Source organism: Sardina pilchardus, chromosome 5 (genome assembly GCF_963854185.1).
Source record: "Sardina pilchardus chromosome 5, fSarPil1.1, whole genome shotgun sequence".
NCBI classification, from domain to species: domain Eukaryota; kingdom Metazoa; phylum Chordata; class Actinopteri; order Clupeiformes; family Clupeidae; genus Sardina; species Sardina pilchardus.
In genome coordinates, this window is record NC_084998.1 from 19,306,756 (window position 1) to 19,326,608 (window position 19,853).

At 41.0% G+C, this 19,853-nt stretch overlaps 1 protein-coding gene across 1 annotated transcript; it reads right to left on the reverse strand.

Moving 5' to 3' along the window:
- Positions 1 to 812: 812 nt before the first annotated feature.
- LOC134080411 (cGMP-dependent 3',5'-cyclic phosphodiesterase-like) lies at positions 813 to 19,417 on the reverse strand. The gene is made up of 29 exons (XM_062536838.1): positions 19,115 to 19,417; positions 15,246 to 15,335; positions 14,950 to 15,035; positions 14,680 to 14,789; positions 14,508 to 14,557; positions 14,325 to 14,384; positions 14,083 to 14,230; positions 13,933 to 13,985; positions 13,760 to 13,831; positions 13,434 to 13,475; positions 12,996 to 13,064; positions 12,747 to 12,877; positions 12,367 to 12,478; positions 12,075 to 12,114; positions 11,499 to 11,562; positions 11,213 to 11,294; positions 10,011 to 10,185; positions 9,789 to 9,901; positions 9,446 to 9,523; positions 9,097 to 9,219; positions 8,798 to 8,868; positions 5,150 to 5,272; positions 4,840 to 4,927; positions 4,672 to 4,719; positions 4,486 to 4,560; positions 3,475 to 3,574; positions 3,232 to 3,383; positions 2,472 to 2,578; positions 813 to 2,195 (listed from the first exon to the last, which is right to left on the reverse strand). Exons 1-29 carry the CDS (start codon positions 19,214 to 19,216, stop codon positions 2,048 to 2,050), a joined length of 2,712 nt encoding a protein of 903 aa, XP_062392822.1. The 5' UTR covers positions 19,217 to 19,417; the 3' UTR covers positions 813 to 2,047.
- Between the last annotated feature and the right edge of the window lie 436 nt (positions 19,418 to 19,853).

The following is a 19,853-nucleotide window of genomic DNA, read 5'->3' on the forward strand; positions in this document are numbered from 1 at the left end:
TTCATGCGCGTATGCCACAGTCAGTGATTTCCATAGCCGAAACAAACGACTTTCACGGACCATTACACTTGGAAGACAGGGAAAGTGATTATTATTGATAGCTAAGGTGCCAATCTCTAAACCGGGTCAGATGAGGAACAGGATCAACATTGATCATGCAGTACAGGCTACAGTATTGATGCTCTCCTGAATTGGTCTTGTATTTTAGTTTTGACAAAGTTTGTGCGCCCCCTAGAAAATGTCGGCTGTTATTCTCCCAGCTCTAGGTCTATTATGTTGTTATGCCCGTCTCAAATGGAGAAAATAGCACGACACTTAGGCTACATTATTACATTATACATATTAAATAACACAGAAAATGAATGAACTACAGTAGTTTGAGCTTTGACTTTGCAACTTACCCGGTGTCCAGGGGTTAAAATTGCTGGATGGATCTAGGTTAGGCCTACATCATAATTATCTTAAACTAACCAAATAATACCACATAATTACATGAGAACTGTTGCATCCTTAACGAAAGCAAGTAATTAACCAGGTGTGGTTATTAACAGGTGTGGTTATTTTCCCTGTTTGATCAAATCTCTCGTATCCTGCCACCATGTAAACATATTGGAAAAATATATAGATAGATAGATAGATAGATAGATAGATACTTTATTGAAAAAGTATATATAGTAAAACACACTCAATAGTTTTCAATAGTGGCTTCTCAGATCAGATCCATTGTCCATTATGTCCAAACCAGAATATCTAGCCTACAAGACAAACATGATATTTGGGAAATAACTACAAATAAACAATTTAAGACAGTTTTGATAGATCTTTATTGTCAGATATTTTTAATGCTGAAAATAGAAAAAGGCTTCTGAATTTACTGTAGTTGTTTGTTTTCCGTAAGACTTGATGGTCTTTGACATCTTCTTTTATGATCACGGACTCTTATGAGCTTCCAGTGGGATGGACCATATTGGTAGACTGGGTTGTGTGCTTCCAACATGATATGGACACAAAAAGAGATTGCACCACTGAGAATGTAGTAAACATAAGCATCAATGCAGACTGGATTTGAAGTTGTTTCGTTAGAGGTGACTGTAAAGGTATAGGGTAACAGTAAGTGTCCATATGGCCACATTATGAATATGCTAGCATGATAGCTAGAAGGATCATTTGACGCAACAATGCCTTGAAGTATACAGTGTCAATGTGACACTGACCTCAGCTGTGAAAGTGGTTATTATTGTCCTAGATGTTTGTGTTGACCTACATACAATAGGTCTACATCAGCATTCTCAGGCTTGTTTTATCACCTGCCTATAAGAAACATTCTAACACCAATATCTTTCCATAGACATTTTAAATTAATCTGTATGTATCCTTGAACATAGGCCTAGTATTGTTTGATCCTCTTCTGTTCAGTTTCATGCTAACAAGCAACCACTAAGTAGATTTTTCCTTTCTTAAAAAAAAAATGCAAGCATTTATCTCAAAACATTTGGTTGTTCAGTTTTCTATGAATGGAATTCATTGTTTATTTCAGATAGGGCAAACATGTGAATGCCCTTTCTGTGTCTTTCTCAACTTGCACTGAACATACTCTCAAAACATACTCTCGGAAACATATCATCAACCATAGAATTCATCCTCTCACAAATCCAAAATATTATCAAATTTACTAAAGAAAAAATAACCGTCCCTCACATCAATTATAAGCATTTCAGTACAGAAGCATTTGATATACAGATACAAATAAATTACGCAAACAGAAACAAAATTTAAATTAAATACAGTAGAGATAAAATGTTTCCACTATATAGTTCAAATCAGGGTGGACATCACAGCATGCTTTACAATTGTGTTTCAGATCATAGTATTGTTTCATCAAGAAAATACTTCACACAGTTACATATTGACAGTGCACACAGGTAACTCCTATTCCTATTGTCATGGCATCCACAATTCAGTTAGAAGGGCACAGAAGTCCACTGGTCACACAGTAGAGAAAGATGTTGCCTTTCCTCCTTTGGGTCCATAGTCCAACTGCTGGTGGCTAATACTCATCATCTAAGAACTCTAAGGAGTCATTGCTAGGCAACCCTTGCACTCTGTACTTCTGGGAGATGTGTATCCATCTGCTGTGGTTGGACGACATAGAGTGGTGGAGCTCTGCCGACCCAGGAAAAAGATCCTTCAAGAGCCTTTACAAAGGGATACAGAGACGATAACACAGACCATTACAGCATCTGTTTTCTTTTCAGAGAAATAATTAAAACATCTGGAAACGTGGAATCATAAGATAACCAGAATTTAGAACCTAAAACCTCAAAAAGACTATCTCAAAAAAAGGTACAAAGTAGCTGGACACGATCTAAGATCATAACACAAGGTTTCTACATAGTAAAAGACATGCAAGATATCTTATTCAAATGGTTAATGTTCACATTAAGAAGTTAAAGGACAATCAAACTGCTTACTTGAATATAGGCATGACAATGTGTTCCATGAAGCCAATCTGCAAGTCTGGTATGTAGGCTTTCTCTCTGTCCATCATATCAATAGGTGTATTTCCCATGGCTTTCTCCTACACACACACACACACACACACACACACACACACACACACACAAGAAAGGTTGTTTCTGTATGTTTTTCCTGCCTCAGTTTAGGCTGAGGCCATAAAGTCTCAGTGCTCAAATGTACATAATATGGCCAGCAGACTCCATAGTTTCGCAATTTGCTGCATCGAGTTGTCTATCAAAAGTCCATACAATCAAATAATAAACTAGATCAGTCCATCCTGGTCAAGGACACGAGAAATATGACAAAACATGCGACCACCTGGCATCACCTGTCACCTGGAGTAATGAGATCAACTGCGGTGTAGTTATGGGAATGGAGGTAAGCCATTGAAACCCATGCCACATGCCAGTGTCATAGACATGTAATTATCACCAAGAGCAACATGACGCCAGATCAGGTATTTGCTTTAAACACTGAGCTTGTTTACATTGAATGCCTAGGTGCTTATTTAAACAGTACATGGCTATAGTTTGAAATGCTTGTTGTCGTTTAGACCTACTGCGCTGAATCTGAAGCATGTTCATGTGCTTTGTTAAGATTCCTAAATATTTGCAAAAAATCGCCATTTCTGTCTTTGCAAACAAACCCTTCTATTTCCTCAGAAACAACATTAACATGCAGACCCATTGATGTCACAAAGCAAGCGACACATACTCGATCTCCTTGGGAGAAGAACTCTTTGTAGATCAGCTCAGCCACTCTCCGGGTGGTCTTCCAATCTTTGGTCTGTTCAGACAGATCGCTTGCGCTCATTAGTAGACACAACAGTAGTTCATGGTGCTGGGGCTTGTTAGAGTCGTATCCGTCTGGGGGGCATGATGCAAATTGGTGATTAGGACACAACAGGACAGGGAGAAGCCGTGCAGGAAGTATTGTTTGTGAGGAGGGTGTCTTCACCTGTTGTCATTTTTTGTAGATCGCCTAAAATGCGCAGATGATGGGCGATGTCAGTGGCTAAGATGATGTCATGCATCAGATCAAGTATTCGATGATAATCCTAGCCATGAAGACAGGGCATCAAATGGTTTAATGCAGTGGTTCTCAAACTGTGGTACGGGTACCACTGGTGGTACGCGGACTCTCTCTTGTGGTACTGTACTTTGGAGGGTCTCCAAGATGTTTTATTTAATGAAGACAAAATAATCACTTCAAATGATATAAAAATATATATTATGAAAAATCATTCAATTAAAGTTAATCTATTATTTCTATCTTTCTTGGAAAAAAAACAAAAACAATGCAAAACAGTATGTAAAATGTGAAATATATTTACTATATACTACGCTACTGTATTTTAATGCCAGTCATAATGGTGGTACTAGGATAGTAAATTGTTCTCTGAGGTGGTACTCATTGTAAAAAGTTTGAGAACCACTGGTTGAGAACCAATGGATGCAAGGCATTTTTGGTTGAACAGTGCAAGACATTAACAGAGGCAAGACATTGTATCTACATCAGTTATGTAACTATGCAATATTCAGCATTGTTCAAAATCCATACATCTGCCACCAAAGCACACAGAATTGTGAAAGATCTAGTAAATGTATTGCCAGAGCTATAGAGCAAATGTTCTGACTAGTTCTCTGGTGATAAAAGCTACAGGGCCCTACTGTATTGTGCATCCGGTAAAAGGTCGCGCCATTGAATTAGTGAATGTGGGCTGGCCACGCCTTTAATATCTATAAACTTTATGCCTCTGACCATCCTTTTCTGATCGCCAAAATAGGGCCCACAATACAAGGTCCTTGATCTATGAGTCCAGACCATGTAGTCCCCAGGCTTGAGTATGAGTACCCAGTCTCAGCTAAAGAAATATCCAAATGGTGTTTTGCAGAGGTGATTAGAGGCCCAAGGGCAAATGCGGCATATACATGTGCAAAACAATGACTTGCAGCTTTTTGCTTTTACCTTTCTGGAACAGTTGTCAAAAATGTTACAGCCCTCTGAGTTAAGGATGGAGATAGCTTGGGCAAAATGGTGTCTCTGTGGAAGGTGGGAATTAGAAAAGTGATGAGGAATGAATTAAAGAATGTCCACAAAAGACATTTTTGACTATTCGAAAGCTATGTGGTGTTGGATAGAGTAGTTTGGCACCTCTAACACAGATCCATCTGAACTGTAGAGGTGAGCCAAGACTGACTTCTGTAGGAGACAAAAGGTGAATCACAGGATGAGAAGGACAGACATTAGCTGGTGTCTGCTCTTACGCTGGGTATTCACAACTTCGACCCCACCCTGCCACACCAAAGTCTAGTGACTCACCGATTCGATCTGGAAGGAGTTATTAGTTCCACGGTGATCCAGGTCATGACACAGACACGAAACAAAAAGAGCAAACATCTCAATGTCCCTATTGAAACAGCGAAATGGAAAGCCACATAAAAAAGTGTCAATCAGGTTTTTGTACTCAACATTCTTGTACATTCTATGTACTCAGTTTGCTTGTTTATCTTTCTTCAAGACACACAAATTACACCAAGTATCTCAACAGGAAACAGCACAGAGATAAACGGCAACGTCTCAGATGGAAAAGAATGTGGAGAGTTAGGGCGTGGCAGTAATTTGGTCTTACTCAAGATATTGTCCCATGTCCAGATTCTTACACAGGAGGTAACAGAAGTGGCCCACAGAGAAGGCGTGCATCCAGTTGTGATAGGGAGGATCCCTGTACCCTCTCTTAACCATCAGGCAAAACCTACAAAAGAGGTGCACATCAGCGTTCCCTACTAAGACCTAAGACTATATCGCTATATATTTAGATCTGTTCGTGTGCATGCTTTAATTATTAATATATATACACACACACACACACACACAAATATATATATATATACTGTATATATATATATATATATATATATATATATATATAAACAGGTCTGCTTGAAAGTTTGTGAACCCTCAGACATGGTCATGCTTTTTCTTTTACAAACAAATCCTAATAACCCCAATTTGTAAAGCTGGTGTTCCAAAAACAGATGGAAACAAAATAATGTTATACAGTTTCATTATATTTTACAAAAGTGGTTAAATTTATATATTCAAAATATGCCATTTGCAAAAGTATGTGAACCCATGTAGTGTTTTTTTTTGTATCATCTCCTTTTGTAATCACTACTCCAACCAAACATCTTCTGTACCCATTAACCAGTGTCTCACATCTGGTTCTGCGGAATTTTGCCGACTCCTCCTTGCAGAACTCAGCCGGGTTAACTGGCATGTACTGCCTGCTTCAGATCTAGCCAAAACATTTCCATTGAATTGAGGTCTGGACTTTGACTAGGTCAATCAGTGAATCAGATGAATATGAATTCTCCTTATCTTAAGCCATTCCTTGGCAATTTTGTTTGAATGCTTATACTGTAGGTTGTAAAATCTATTTCCTCCCTAGATTCATTTCCCTTACTGACATGAGGTTCTGATCAAGAATGTGTTGATAGGCCTGAGAATTCATGGTTTCCTGGATGATATGGAGTCCATCCAGGTCTAAAGGCAGACAAACAGTCCCACACCTCCACATTTCCATCACCATGCTTCACTGTTGAGAGGTTTTTTTTTCTTGGCATACAGTGTTGGCTTTCTTCCAAACACATGACGATTTGGACTGTGACCAGATAATTCTATTTTGGACTCACCTGTCCAGAGATTGGACTTCCAGAAGGCCTCTGAAAGTTGAATCAGGCTTCCTTCTAGCAACCATCCCTTCAACATTGTCTGTTCCAGTTTCGTTTGATTGTAGATGCATGTAGATTTATTCCAGATGCTGCCATTGTGATCTGTAACTCTCTAGAGGTGATGTGTGGGTTGGCTTTTTCACCCCATTTATTATCTTTCTGGTGCATCGTGGTCATACTTTTGATGGCCATCCACAAATGTGAAAGTTGAATGCCATCCATTTGCAAATAATTTGTCTTACAGTGAATAAATGGAGCTGGAATCTTTTAGAGAGGGCCTTGTAGCTTTCCCAAACTGATGGGCGGTCACTACTCTCTTCTTTATGTCCTTGGATATCTCCCTTCCCCTTGCCATTGTGATCCCTGTGGGTATACCCTGGCACTACAGTGGTTTGGTGGATTTCCTCTTTTTTAATCATGGCTGCTCAAACCCTTTTCAAAGAAAGTCTGTTTGATTAATATATTTAACTGATTATTTCAGCAGTCTAGGGTTGGGTACTGAACACTATACTTTTACTAGTAGCGACCGAATTAGGAGTATTGTTTCACATGAACTCAAACAGTGGCAAATTTCTCCAATTTCATGTGCATCAGACTGAACATGAACATGATAAGGTGCGCTGTATATATTCCTAGAGAAAAACACATTGCTCCTTTTAGTAGGGAAATGGGGAAAGATATCCACACTTTAGATGAGTGTGATGAATAGATTAGTTCATAGAAGAACTGGAGCGGGGATTGAGAGCCAGAGGTCTACACAGGGAGGAACAGCCTTACACCTAAGGGGTTCATGCTACGTATAGGGGGACAGACTAAACAACTCAGTGATGTGTTCATTACTTACAGGAAGCAATTAGATAAAAGAGTACCATTTCTCAACTGTAATGCTTTCTATAGCCGTAGTCAGTTAGATGAGGAGGACTTGAGGGATTGTTACTCTCACACATACACTCTCTCCGTTGCTACATTCTGCTCCCCAACAATCCTGAATGTAGTAGCTGATGCATACCTAGTTCATTGAAGGAGTGCGAGGCTCCACACTTTGACATAAACTGCGTAGATTCATTAGAAAAAAGTCCAGCCTTTTTGATGTACGGGAGGACGCAATGATGTGGACCCTAGAAGATCACCCCCGCAGTGCGTATGTGGCATGAAACAGACACCTCGTTAGCTGGGGCCCAGATAAGCATTCAACAAACCTAACTAACCCACAGACAGACTGGAGCAAATCTCACAGCAGGGCAAAGCTAATTGGTGAACTTACTTGTGCTGTTCGCGAACTCTCCATGCCATTACCCCTATGTCTAACTCTTCATAACCTAAATAGGGTAGTGGTAACTTGTTAGCTGCCGTTCTCTCTTCTCAAGCCATGTAGCAGTACAGCACATATCCCTGTCCTCTCCATTGAGGTGGTTTCTAAAGACGTTTTCTGTCAGTGTGCTTACATACAGTAACTTCCTGTATCTATTAGACATTTAAGAGGAAAAAACACCTATTTCTATGTGAACCCCGGGACACTGACCCACTGGCTTTTCAAGGAAACGCTCTTTAGTCAGGGGGTTATTTGAGCCTTCTGACCGCATTGCCTGGCTCATAGCGGTGAAGGGATCTCGTTTCCCTGCGCAGCATGTGCATGCGCATGGGGACAGACTGAGTTCCTGGCCTGCGTGGTGTGGTGCACTGCCTCACCATATGCCAACCACATTCACACCGAAGACAGACTGGCTGGCCATCATTTGTGTATCATCTGTTTTGGGTTTGCTCCCTGCCTGGTGGGCTAATGGTGGTCCCGACTGCAACAGCACCCAACAATCAAATATTCCCAGTGCACATAATAAACTTTTCTGTCTGGCTGTCAGGTTACCCTTCAAGACCAGGCTTGGAGTTATTAGTCCGTGCCAGAATATTGAGGATGACACAGACGAAGTGAAATTCCAGCGGATTTCCGCCCAGCATGAGGAAGTGACCATAAGCCGTAAGAGTGCTCAAGGGTGTGAAAGTGATAAGTCGACGAGCTCACTGAGCCAACTACACTTACGTAGGAGGTACACCAGAGCACCAGGCCGAGCTACAGTAGAGGCACTTCTGATGTTGCAGATGTTTCGCAGTGAGCGATGAACGAGATCCCTCTAGCGCAGCCTTTCTCAAACTTCTTTGACCTGAGGCGCAGGCCTTTTTGGACCAGGCACGGAATGTCAAAGTGCAGTAATCGCGGAGCTATGCAAGTTGTATGGAGTGAAGAAAACCTGAACGACACCCCATTATCCAGCCCTACTACCTGCTGTTTGGGGTTCACCCACACCTTCCAATCGATGCACTGCTGGGCCAAGAACAAGAACAAGCGGACGGGCCGGACTGCAAAATGCATGGACAGCAACAAGTCCATGCATTTCATAAATATACACACCTGACAGTTCATATGTAAAAACTGGTGATGATAAGAAAATCACAACAGAAAAAGCCAAATTATTGAAGGGGTTCACATACTTTCAAGCAGCACTGAATGTTAATGCGAGCATGAATCATTTTACTGTCTCTGATCTTACCGTGCCAGTGAGTTCTTTTCTATTTTGTAAGTGTTGATGAACCCCATGTCTTCAAACATGCTGATAACGGCCTAAATGTGAGTATGGTAGAGAGATACTTAGCGGCTGCTTAGCAATCATTTTTAGTTTTACAATCTTGAATCATACATAAAGCATACACACTGAAACACAACACACACGTACAGGCACATACACATACACATACACATCACACATTATACACAGACACACACACACACACACACACACACACACACACACACACACACACACACACACACTGATTTACACACACACACCGTAACAGTGTTGTCATCACTGAGTGAGCGAGGGATGTAGCTAAATTCAGCAAAAGAGGGGTGGATCTTCTGGATCGGCAGGATTCCACTGGAAAGTAGTCCTTCCACCTCTTCATCAGTCACCTGCAGAGATACAGAGATTTAGAAACACCACTCTTTACATGGAAAACACACAACCATTTAAAAAACATGTGACTGATAAACAGTCAAATTCACCTGCCACTCAATAGAAAGTCATTATGTTGTGTGTGAAATCTATCAGCCACTTTCCTGTTATATGTACAGTATAAGCATTTGTCTAGTATCTGGTGCTAATTTCCAATTATGCACGCACAGCATGTTTCCATACCTTCATATGATATCTCATCATTTCATTGGACAGAGTGCTTCTGAACTGAGCTTCTAGCACCTTCTGGTACAAGAGAGACTGGCGAGGGAAGAACAATCAGGACTCAGCAATACTTCACACAACCACCTCTCCACAGATGGCCCTTACATTAATGATAACAACAGTAACAGTATCAGACCACAAAGGAATATATGGAGTTGGTAGGGACATACAAAAACCAAACCTCCCCTTGGGACCATTTAACATCTGCAGTGCCTAAAACACATGGTTGACTCTCTCCTATGAAATGCCACACTCTCTCTCCTAAGGGTATGTGGTTAGATGAAATGGTGTAGACTCTCACATGAGCAATACTGATGCCACAGTATATTGAGAAGGTCATTGCCAAGTCCTCATCAAAGCGGTTGAACCACGGTCCATCAATTTTGTTCACTAGCTCGGCAACACCGACAATCTCTGTCGAAAAAGTATGAAAAGCTAAAGTTGACGTGAAACTGAGGATACTCAGTAAAATAAAATAAAAAAGAACAAGAGAGAGAGTGAGTGATAGAGGGAGACCATTCACCTCCATCGACATTTTTAATGGGGAAGCAGAGAATATTCCGTGTGCGGAAACCTGTTCTCTCATCCATGGCACAGTAGAAGAGTGGGTGGGAGTAGGCATCCTTGATGTTGAGGATCTCTCCTGTTGTTGCAACATGACCAGCGATTCCCTGATTCGCTGGAATGCGTAACTCAGTCTAAAAGATAAGACCAAGAATGCAGCGCACCACAGAAGAACACTGATTAGATTTGGAGAGAGTCTCTGAAAGAACTGACGACTTGACCCTTTGGTGTCAGATTACCGATTGCTGTTAAGGTAACATTTGCTTCCTGACAATGTGCTGATAAAATATCATATTTGGCATCACACTTCTGGCTTGCAGATATAAGTAGGTGGGTTTACATGGATAGTTTAGTTTGTCATTCTGATTGAACTATTCCGATTACAAAATGTGTGTTGTCTGTTGTTGTACATGGGAAACGTTCTATTCCGATCAGGTGCTTGAGAAGAAACAGCAGGCAATCCAATTGACCGTATACATGGCTGTTTAATCGGAATTGGAATGGAATACACCACCTCTTCCATTCCGATTCCAATTCTGATCCGATCGGCAGTTTTATTCTGATCAAGGTGTTTATACATCTATTAATACTACTATTCCGACTGAGCCGTTATTACGATTCTAATTGGAATAAAAGTGTCCATGTAAACCCACCTAGTGATGGCTAGTGACGTACAACTCAAAATCCCTGCATAGTCAATTGAGACTCTACGTTGTCCGTCCACCCAGCTGTATGGGTACCAACTTTAGAATCGCTGTCCCAGGGAGTCTGTGTGACTCTTGACTGCTTGGCACCTCAGAAACTGGGTAAACGCACCGGCCTTACTAGCTGCCATGACAAGAGAAGGATTAACTTAACTACCCCAAATGAGAGGGGCAGTGGCAGTGGCAATGCTTAGAGGAGATGAAAGCTGATGACCGGGCTACAGCAGATACACAACTGAAGCGTTTGAGTGTATAGGGCTTTTATATACTGTAACTATTAGCTTTTACATATGCCCCAGACATTTGAAAATGACAAACCAGTCTACTATTTCTAGCATTTTTGTGTGACACCAAAAATCCTTGATTTAATGACTAACCACTTTAATTCTCTCTATTCGCACTCTGTGTATGCTCTGCGTCAGTTGTGCTTTCACTGTAGGTTTGACTTGACACGCACCTTATTCTCCCCCACCACCCCTCCATCAAACACCTTGGCCACCAGCTCCTCGTTGGCTTTGTCCAGCAGGAACACGGAACATCTGAGAGCAGGAGCACAATGGGAATATTTCAAGGTTTCAGATTATGTGATCAATCAGCACCACTTTATCAGCATCAATTTAATGTAATTGATGCTGATAATTGATCATGAAAGATCATGAGATGATAATAGATTCAATTGACACATGTGATGTGTCCATGTGATGTGACTGCACGTGACCCGTGTTTACGTAAAGCTCTCTCACCTCTCTGCGTTGCTGAGCTTCCGGGCCTCGGCAATGATCTCTTTCAGCAGTTTATAGACATCATCTGCACACACAGGCGAAAGAGGCCCTGTTAGTTTGTACAGTCTACACGTCTGGTGTTAGTGTGCAGCCTACACCTGTTTGTCCTGTGACATCAGGTATTCATACATGACGTGTGTGCTTGTGAGTGAGAGGCAAAGAGTAATACGCACAGTGTTCATCAGTCTAGGTGGGAGTGAATGTTTTGGCTGCCATTTACATCTTGCTACATAGCCTTTCCTTCACCCCAGGTAAATTCACCTCTCAAGTAAATGACACCCACACTTCTATGTTTTCATACGAAAACATAATGCCATGTCTTAATTATCAGCTTAATTGAAACACCATACACCTTCAATATCCTGATATGTCAACCGAATTGTTTAATCTATGACAGTTGCACCTTATCACTAGGCTAAGTTCAAATATTTGAATGTGTGTGTGTGTGTGTGTGTGTGTGTGTGTGTGTGTGTGTGTGTGTGTGTGTGTGTGTGTGTGAGAGAGAGAGAGGGAGGGAGGGAGACAGAGTGTATTTACCTAAATGAGTGAACAGGTTTTTTGCCACCTGCAACAATGCCTGCAAAACGTAAAGACAGTAAAGAGGATCACAATACAATAATCTGTAGACCTCACAAACCTAATGTTGAATAAGAATCAAATAGTTAACACATAATAACAATACAATAAGGTGTGTGGAGTAAGGTATACTGTACATTATATATATCATTGATATATATGATATATAATTGTAAAAACATTGTAATGTATGAAGTAAAGCTTTCCCGAGGTGCCAAATGTCCTAGGACTACCTGTGTTGGAGATATATTACCTGACACTGTTTCTGCAGTTTGCGCTCCCTTTGAAGGGCCAGAGAGCTGCTTAACATTGGGGCAGTATGCTGGACACAGTGCTGAATGATGTGTTCATCTGCCTCAGAGTATCTGATTAAATCCAACCCATATGTACATGTTTTAATAGACAACCAAATGCATGTTGTCATAAACATGTACAGTGCTGTGAAAAAGTATTTGCTAAAATCATTTATCAAAATAAAATAATTTCAATAGACAATAATGATCAGAAACATTTAAGTGTGACGAATATGCAAAAACAGAGCAAATCAGGTAGGGGGCAGATACTTTTTCACTGCACTGTTCAGATACACATAAACACAATGACATACACAAAAGCCTATTGGTCCTACTGTACCTGCTGGCACCTTCCTTGTTGAAGGAGCAGAGCAGGGCAGCCACCTTCCCCGTGTCTCTGCACTCCACCGGCACACACAGCATGGTCTCCACCTGCAGAGCCAGCTTACCGCTCAGCTGCTGCAGGTCCTCCTATCAAAGCATCAAAGGCAACAAGAGGCTCCATTAGGACTGGTGGGGTTCTGGCTCTGAGCTCTGTAGAATTGAACTGAATTGAAATGTGATGCAAAAGGATGTTTAAGTTACTCACAGTGGTGAGGTCTTGCTGAGTGAGATACTTCTTTTCTTTCACTGCCTTCCCCAGATGGCCTGTGACCAGCTGTAAAACACACATCATGAAGTGGTTATCCGCCACTTACCAGTTTGAATTTTATTCCTTAAGGTAAAACACTAGATACTTGTGTAGGCCTGGCAGCCTCAATTTGGATGACTGATGATGTTATTACCTTTGAATGTTAAAATGAACAAAGGCTATTTTAGTAGGCCAGCAGGGGGCGCACATGTTTCAGTGTAGCACAAGCTAGTTCACCTTGCCTCCGTTGAAGGCTAGAGGTTGTGAGTGTGTTCTACCCCTGAAGACAATCCAATACACTGACATAATCCAATCTGAACTGGTGGTTGAGGAATATTTGTCCAACGTCAATCATAATATATGAGAGAACGGGGGAGAATAAATTGCATAACTCACGGGAAGGCTGATCTCCTCCTGTAAAACATTATCACCAATCACCTGTGAACACATTTGCAGATGTCTCGTCAATGGTGTTCACAGTCATCATTTATTAACCAACAGGACTGTGTTGAATTTATTGGACTAAGTAGTTCTTGAGTCACTTCACAGGTCTTGAGTCATTTCGTGTTAAAGCAGGGAGAAAAAACAAATCATCATACTATCAGTGGATATTGAAGTATGTCTGTACTTGAAGCGTATTCATTTTCCACCTACTGTAGATCTCCATTTATAAAGAATCATGCTGTATCATTAGCATTTGTGTATGAAATGGTATTTGTTACCTGGCAAAGCAGCTGGTGACTGTCCTCTGAAACCAGTAGAAAGCAATACACTGACTTGATCTCTTTTTCCAGCTGTTGAAGCAATCAGAGCATGTAAACCGGTGTGTGTCTGAGTGTCACTCTGTCAAACTCACCATTACAATAGCATTAATGATGACAATATAATCACTCACATATTGAATGATTTTTTGCTGGACAGTCACAGCATTCAAATCGTACAGACTTCCTATGAAAACAGGTCCATTAACAACAGGTCTTTCTTATACAAACACAAATTATACGTTTTCTTCCCTGTAACAACCACATTCAATTTCAACCCTTACCGCAAAGCTGTAGGACTTTTTGATCCAGGTCTCTGTTTCCTGCATTAGCCAGTGGTGCTGGTAAATGATTCTGGGATGTATTGATTAATGGGCTCATAAACGACTTCTTGGCCTTCAGAGTGAGCACTCTTTTACAGGCTACGGTGATCTGAAAGGAGACAGCAGGGCACGAAGGGTCATTATTACTGCCTGTTGTGTCCTATTAACGGAGGAACTGATAAACATTTGACCTTTTGGCTTACATGCTTCTCCAGCAAGTCTAAATCTGTGTTCTTCTCATCACTGGTCTCTCCACAGCTAATCTGCAAATACAATGAGACACAGCATACAATTACTCCCATAAACATCAACTTGCTTGATCATTTTTATCAGTTTGTTTCTGTATTTGCCAACAAAATCAGGTAAGTAATTGTAAGGACCCTCACCAAAAGCACAGCAATAGCTTCTCCTTGATCTATAAGAGGTGTAATGACAACTAGAGAGAGTACAGATATGAATTATATTACAGATTTGAACAATTTATTGTAGGCTATATACTGTACTCATACATACTGACGATGTGCATACACACACACACACACACACACACACACAAACCTTTCTGCTGTCCTGGCAGTGGCTTAGCCAGGCTTGGTCTCTGGTCCTCATGCAGCTCTGCTGGAGGTATGCCATCACATACTACCCTCCTCTGCTGAGCAACAGCTTCTCTGGGAGCAGGGAGAGCAGATACATTACTCTTATTTGCGCTGTCTCAAAAGTTAACCAGTTTAACTCTGCTCATGTTGACATAATCCTCGTATTGCATAATTACTATCTTTATTAACAGCAGATGTAGCTAGGCTACATCACTAGGGTTACTGCTCTTACCGAATGCTCCCCTCATTCTGCAGATTATGTTGAGGGTCTTCACACTTCAAGCAGTCACCTTCCAGGAGATATGTATAAACACTGACCTTCAAGAGAGAGGAAAAAAAGCAATGCAGTATCCAAAAGCTACTGAACCTTGTATGAAGTTTGTATGAACTTTTTTTATGGAAATTGCAAATGGCAAGCATCTCAGTTGCTTGCTTTTAAGAATAGTGGGTGTAGAAAAGTAATGTTGTGTGTGTGAGCAAAGCATCTGAAGTTCTGTGGGCTGCTGAGATGGAAAGTGAGTAGCTTACTGGTCCAGATAGGACAGCAGTGAAGGCAGCCTGAGCAGCTACTCTCAAAGATGGACAGTCCGTCACTGAGGCTACTGACAGCAGGGAATCCTGGCAAGGGAATGACAGACACATTTTAACGTGATGGCAATTTTTATAGCTTTTCCATTTGATGATTACTAGCTAAACGGCAGTTAATGTCAATGCTGATAGTGTAGGGGAGAACCGGATAAGAAGAGCCATTTTGTACATTCAAGAGACATTGTATAACCTTCACACCAAATAAAAAACCAACAACGCCTGAAATCAACAACTCTTTGATAGCTTATAAGAGAAATAGCTCTCTGCAAAAAAGCTTGTCTCGTGGCAGAACTTTTCGCATATGTGGGGTAAGACGAGCCTGGGGGGAGTAAGTTGAGCCAAAACAAGATTCCAGATAAAACATGTTTTACTTTCTTCAAATCTAATTACTACAAACAGTAAAACACCAACATTTAACTGAAAATTGGCCAAATAAATTCAACTGAAAACTTGTCGCCTGTTTACCTTTAAATTAGTCCATTTAATTCACTTAAATAAGTCTGATTAATTTGTTGCCTAGTCTCTAGTTCTTACTAACACCAAGGGAACCATATAGAAAGAAGTCACAAAATCAAGGCAAACTTCAACATTTTACAGATGCAATACAAGTAAGTAGGCTACTAGTTAGCTGGCTCAACTTACCCCTGCCATGGCACATGTTACCGCACAACCACCATTTTCAAAAGAAAGAATGACTTCTGACTTAATTGTTTCAAAAGAATTAATGACTTTGTTTAGCCCTCACATCATAGATTAAGCATCAATTGCAAAAGAATGATTCCCTCTTCCTTACTTCAAATTATGTAATGTGATGAAATTGGTTGGTTTCCTAGACCTAGACAGTGGCTCGACTTGCCCCTGAAATAAATAAATAAATAAATAGATAGATAAATAGATAGATAGATAGATAGATAGATAGATAGATAGATAGATAGAACTACAGATTCCTGACCCGGCCCTTACTAAAAATAACAGCAGTTGTTGAGGAATTCCATAGGACATGCAGTATTTTGAAAATGCAAACATTGGATTACATTGTAGGGCTGCACTGTAATGCAGAAATGCAGTATGCTAGCCTATCATAGGCCTAAGCTTACTTCAGAAAACAACGCCGTGCAAGTTGCAACATTGTTTGCAAAGGGCCCATGAGGTGAAATATGCGTTAGCCAGCGGTTTCTTTCTCAAACAGAAAAATTATAGCCTCGGTTAGATATTTTGATTCCAGGATGAATGGATACAGTTTTGGTAACTTCATCACTTTCAGCAGGTAGGCAAATATGTTAAGATTATGCTACACTGTCTGTGTTAGAAAAAAAAGGTCCATATAGAATAATTACTGCTTTCAGTCTGTCTGCAAATTTTAGCCTAACGTTAAAGCAGGGAGTCGTTTAACATTATTAGGCTATCCCTTACAAAAAATCAGTGGCGGCTTTTCAAGTGTCAAACTGAACATTTTCTTAGAAATGCAACATATTGAGCATGGAACGACACTGTGCTTCAAGGGAAAACTGCTATAAAACTGTCCCATTGCAGTTATCGTTGGGTAAAGTTATGACAACTAAGTTAGAAGCTGCTAAGTCTAACATAGCCAGCTAACTTTAATAGTAAACATAAGGCAATGGACCCTATTTCGGCCACGTAATCATCAAAATGCAGTTGTTTGTGTAATGTTATCACCTGGTGGACATGTAGGCCTGACCTTACTCGCTGTAATGCTGTTTTCGGACGTGGTTGGCCTGCCATAGCTGGTCATAGGTAATGTAGCACTAGTGAATTTCCATTCATTTGTAAGTGACAGCCCGCTGTCTTTTCAGGCCACGTGTTGCATAGCAACACCTTGACTAGACATCCTGTGATTTGCTTTCCATTTTCCATTCTAGTCTGTGGAAGGTTTATAACATTTTCACTTCCACTTGCTATTAGGTCACTCCAGAACTGCAATGCAAACTATGTGCAGAAAATAAATTTAGCCTAGCTATGCAATGTAGGCTAATGCTCCAAAAAAAGATGTGTAAATTAAGCCAATTTCATTAACTTCGGTTCACATGCATGTCAACATCCCCTTTCTCCTCTTTGGTGCTAAACAAAGAGGTCACATGACATCTATTGTGAAAACTCACTCTACCAGCACTCTTCTGTGATGAGGCTCTGGACTTTTTTTTTTTCTGAAGTCAAATACATTGCCTTAAATGGATGAGATAACGTTTAAGGAGCAGCCTATGCGATAACAGCTTTTGACTTGAGATATAGGCTACACAGGACTAATATTGGTGATTGCAAAGCAAACTTAAACCATATAAGCACAGACATTACGCCCGTAAAACACACACTCAAACACACACACACACACACAACACACACACACACACACACACACACACACACACACACACACACACACACACACACACACACACACACACACACACACACACACAACAGTCACACTACCACATCTTGCAGTGCAGTAAATTGATCTAGGCTGAAGGGCATTGCTGGCGTTAGGTGAATTTGACACTAAAGGATGCCTTAGACAGGCAGCAGCCCAGAAACATTCTGGTTGGTCGGAATATGGGACTTTCCTATCTTTTTTGTGAGTGTAATCTCTAGAGTATCCTTATGGTATTTACACAATAATAAGCACATATGGACTGATTTTGGACTGGACTGTTGTAGCCTTCTGAATGTTTGTCATGCATCCATACTGAAAGAAGTTCTAATACTTTAAAACACTTATTGAATTAAACTTGATTATCACAATAGAGATTAAGATGATGGTAATTGATCTCTTTCTCTCTCTCTCTCTCTCTCTCTCTCTCTCTCTCTCTTTCACACACACACACACACACACACACAGACACACATGCAAGCATATTTATCTACAGACAGACTTTGTCCAACACTGAGCAACAAGGGTTAAAGAATCCATTCATTCATCAAGCACTTTAGGGTGAAAGATAGCATTATATTGGCCTGCAGTGTGGCGTGTCTGCATTGACGTACTCCAGAGACAGTTGTCGAACTGTGAGAAAGATTTGAAAAGAACATGTGACGGATTCCAGAGGGACTGTGACGACAAACTACCACTTGCAGGGTCTGAGGAATGCCCATGCTGTTTTTCCCCTCCGCAACTCCATTAAGGTTCACAGAGTCAGGAGCAATACGCTTATAGCACTCAGTTACCAGGGAACCGACAAAGTGTTTGTAAATATAGCATGACTTTGTTTTAAAAGCTGAAAAAGCAGCAGACAGATTGATTAGCTGCGAGGTGACATTTAAAGGCCCTGACAAAGTCAAAATGCAATATATAGTCAGATGGGCATACACAGGGTCCAGAGCTACTTCAAGGCCAAATGTCCTATCTCACGATGTTAGCAAAAGTGAACCCCCCCCCCCCCCAACATTTAACAGGTTCTTCCTTGGGAGATACTACACATGTTCACGAAATCAGTGCGGCAGTTTATCCTGCTGTTGGCGGAGGTGACTATTGATCATTTAATACTGTTTAGAAAAGAGAAAGATTAGAAAGTAGGTTACACTAAACCCTAAGAGCTCATGAGGCTCCTGTGAATAAACAGTCCGACGGCAAGAATGGTCCACACATAAACAAACTGGACCAAAATGAGAGATAGAAACACATACACACGCAAGTGCCTAGATCTGGATCAGTGTGTCTATTAGGGAAACCTCACACAGAGGAACTAAAGTTACAGAATAAAAGCTCTTAAAAATAAAGGCGCTTTTAAATTCCCTAAAAAGACTAGTTAACCAAGCGCTCACATAGCGGCAGTTATGTAGGTGGTATTTACCTGCAAGTCGACAGGTGAGGTTGTTCTGTGCTCCACCCGCGGAATTAACTGTCGTCCGCCAAGAAAGCGAAAGAGCTCAATGAGCACTTGCACCAGCACCATTTCAACTCCTCTCTTCACACTGGATGACAGAGATTTCCACTCTTTCTCACTCAGTATTCCAGATCCTTCCGTTTTGTCTCTGCTGTCTGATCCTCTAGTCTGTGTGTGTGTGTGTGTGTGTATGTGTGTGTATGTGTGTCTCTCCCTCACTGCCCTGTGACAGGCAGAGAATGTGGAGTCCCTCTGTAAACAAGGCAGCTGGTCTCGTCACCACTCGTTGTCCCGTTCTCTGTCTCAGGCTACCTCTCTTCCTACTACGCTCTCCCCACCCCTCCCTTTCTACTGGTTGGGCAAGCTGTCATTGTTAAGGGTGTGTGTGGCAGCAGGTGAGGTGTACGAGAGAGCGCGCGAGAATAAAAGGGAGATAGAGATAGAGAGAAAGGTGTACAAGTGAGAGAAAGAAAGAGGGAGAGAGAGAGACAGATAGATAGAGAGATCGATAGAGAGAGAGAGAGACAGAGAGAGAGACAGAGAGAGAGGAGCATGTAGTCCAGGTCAAAATCAGCAGACATGGGCACGTGGTTTCGGTTAAGGGGTGGTGTAAACAATAATAGTAAAATAATAATAAAAAAAGTTTGGTTTCTTGATTAGAAGAACTATATTTCATCTATGCTTTTCATGAGCTTTTTTTAATGGT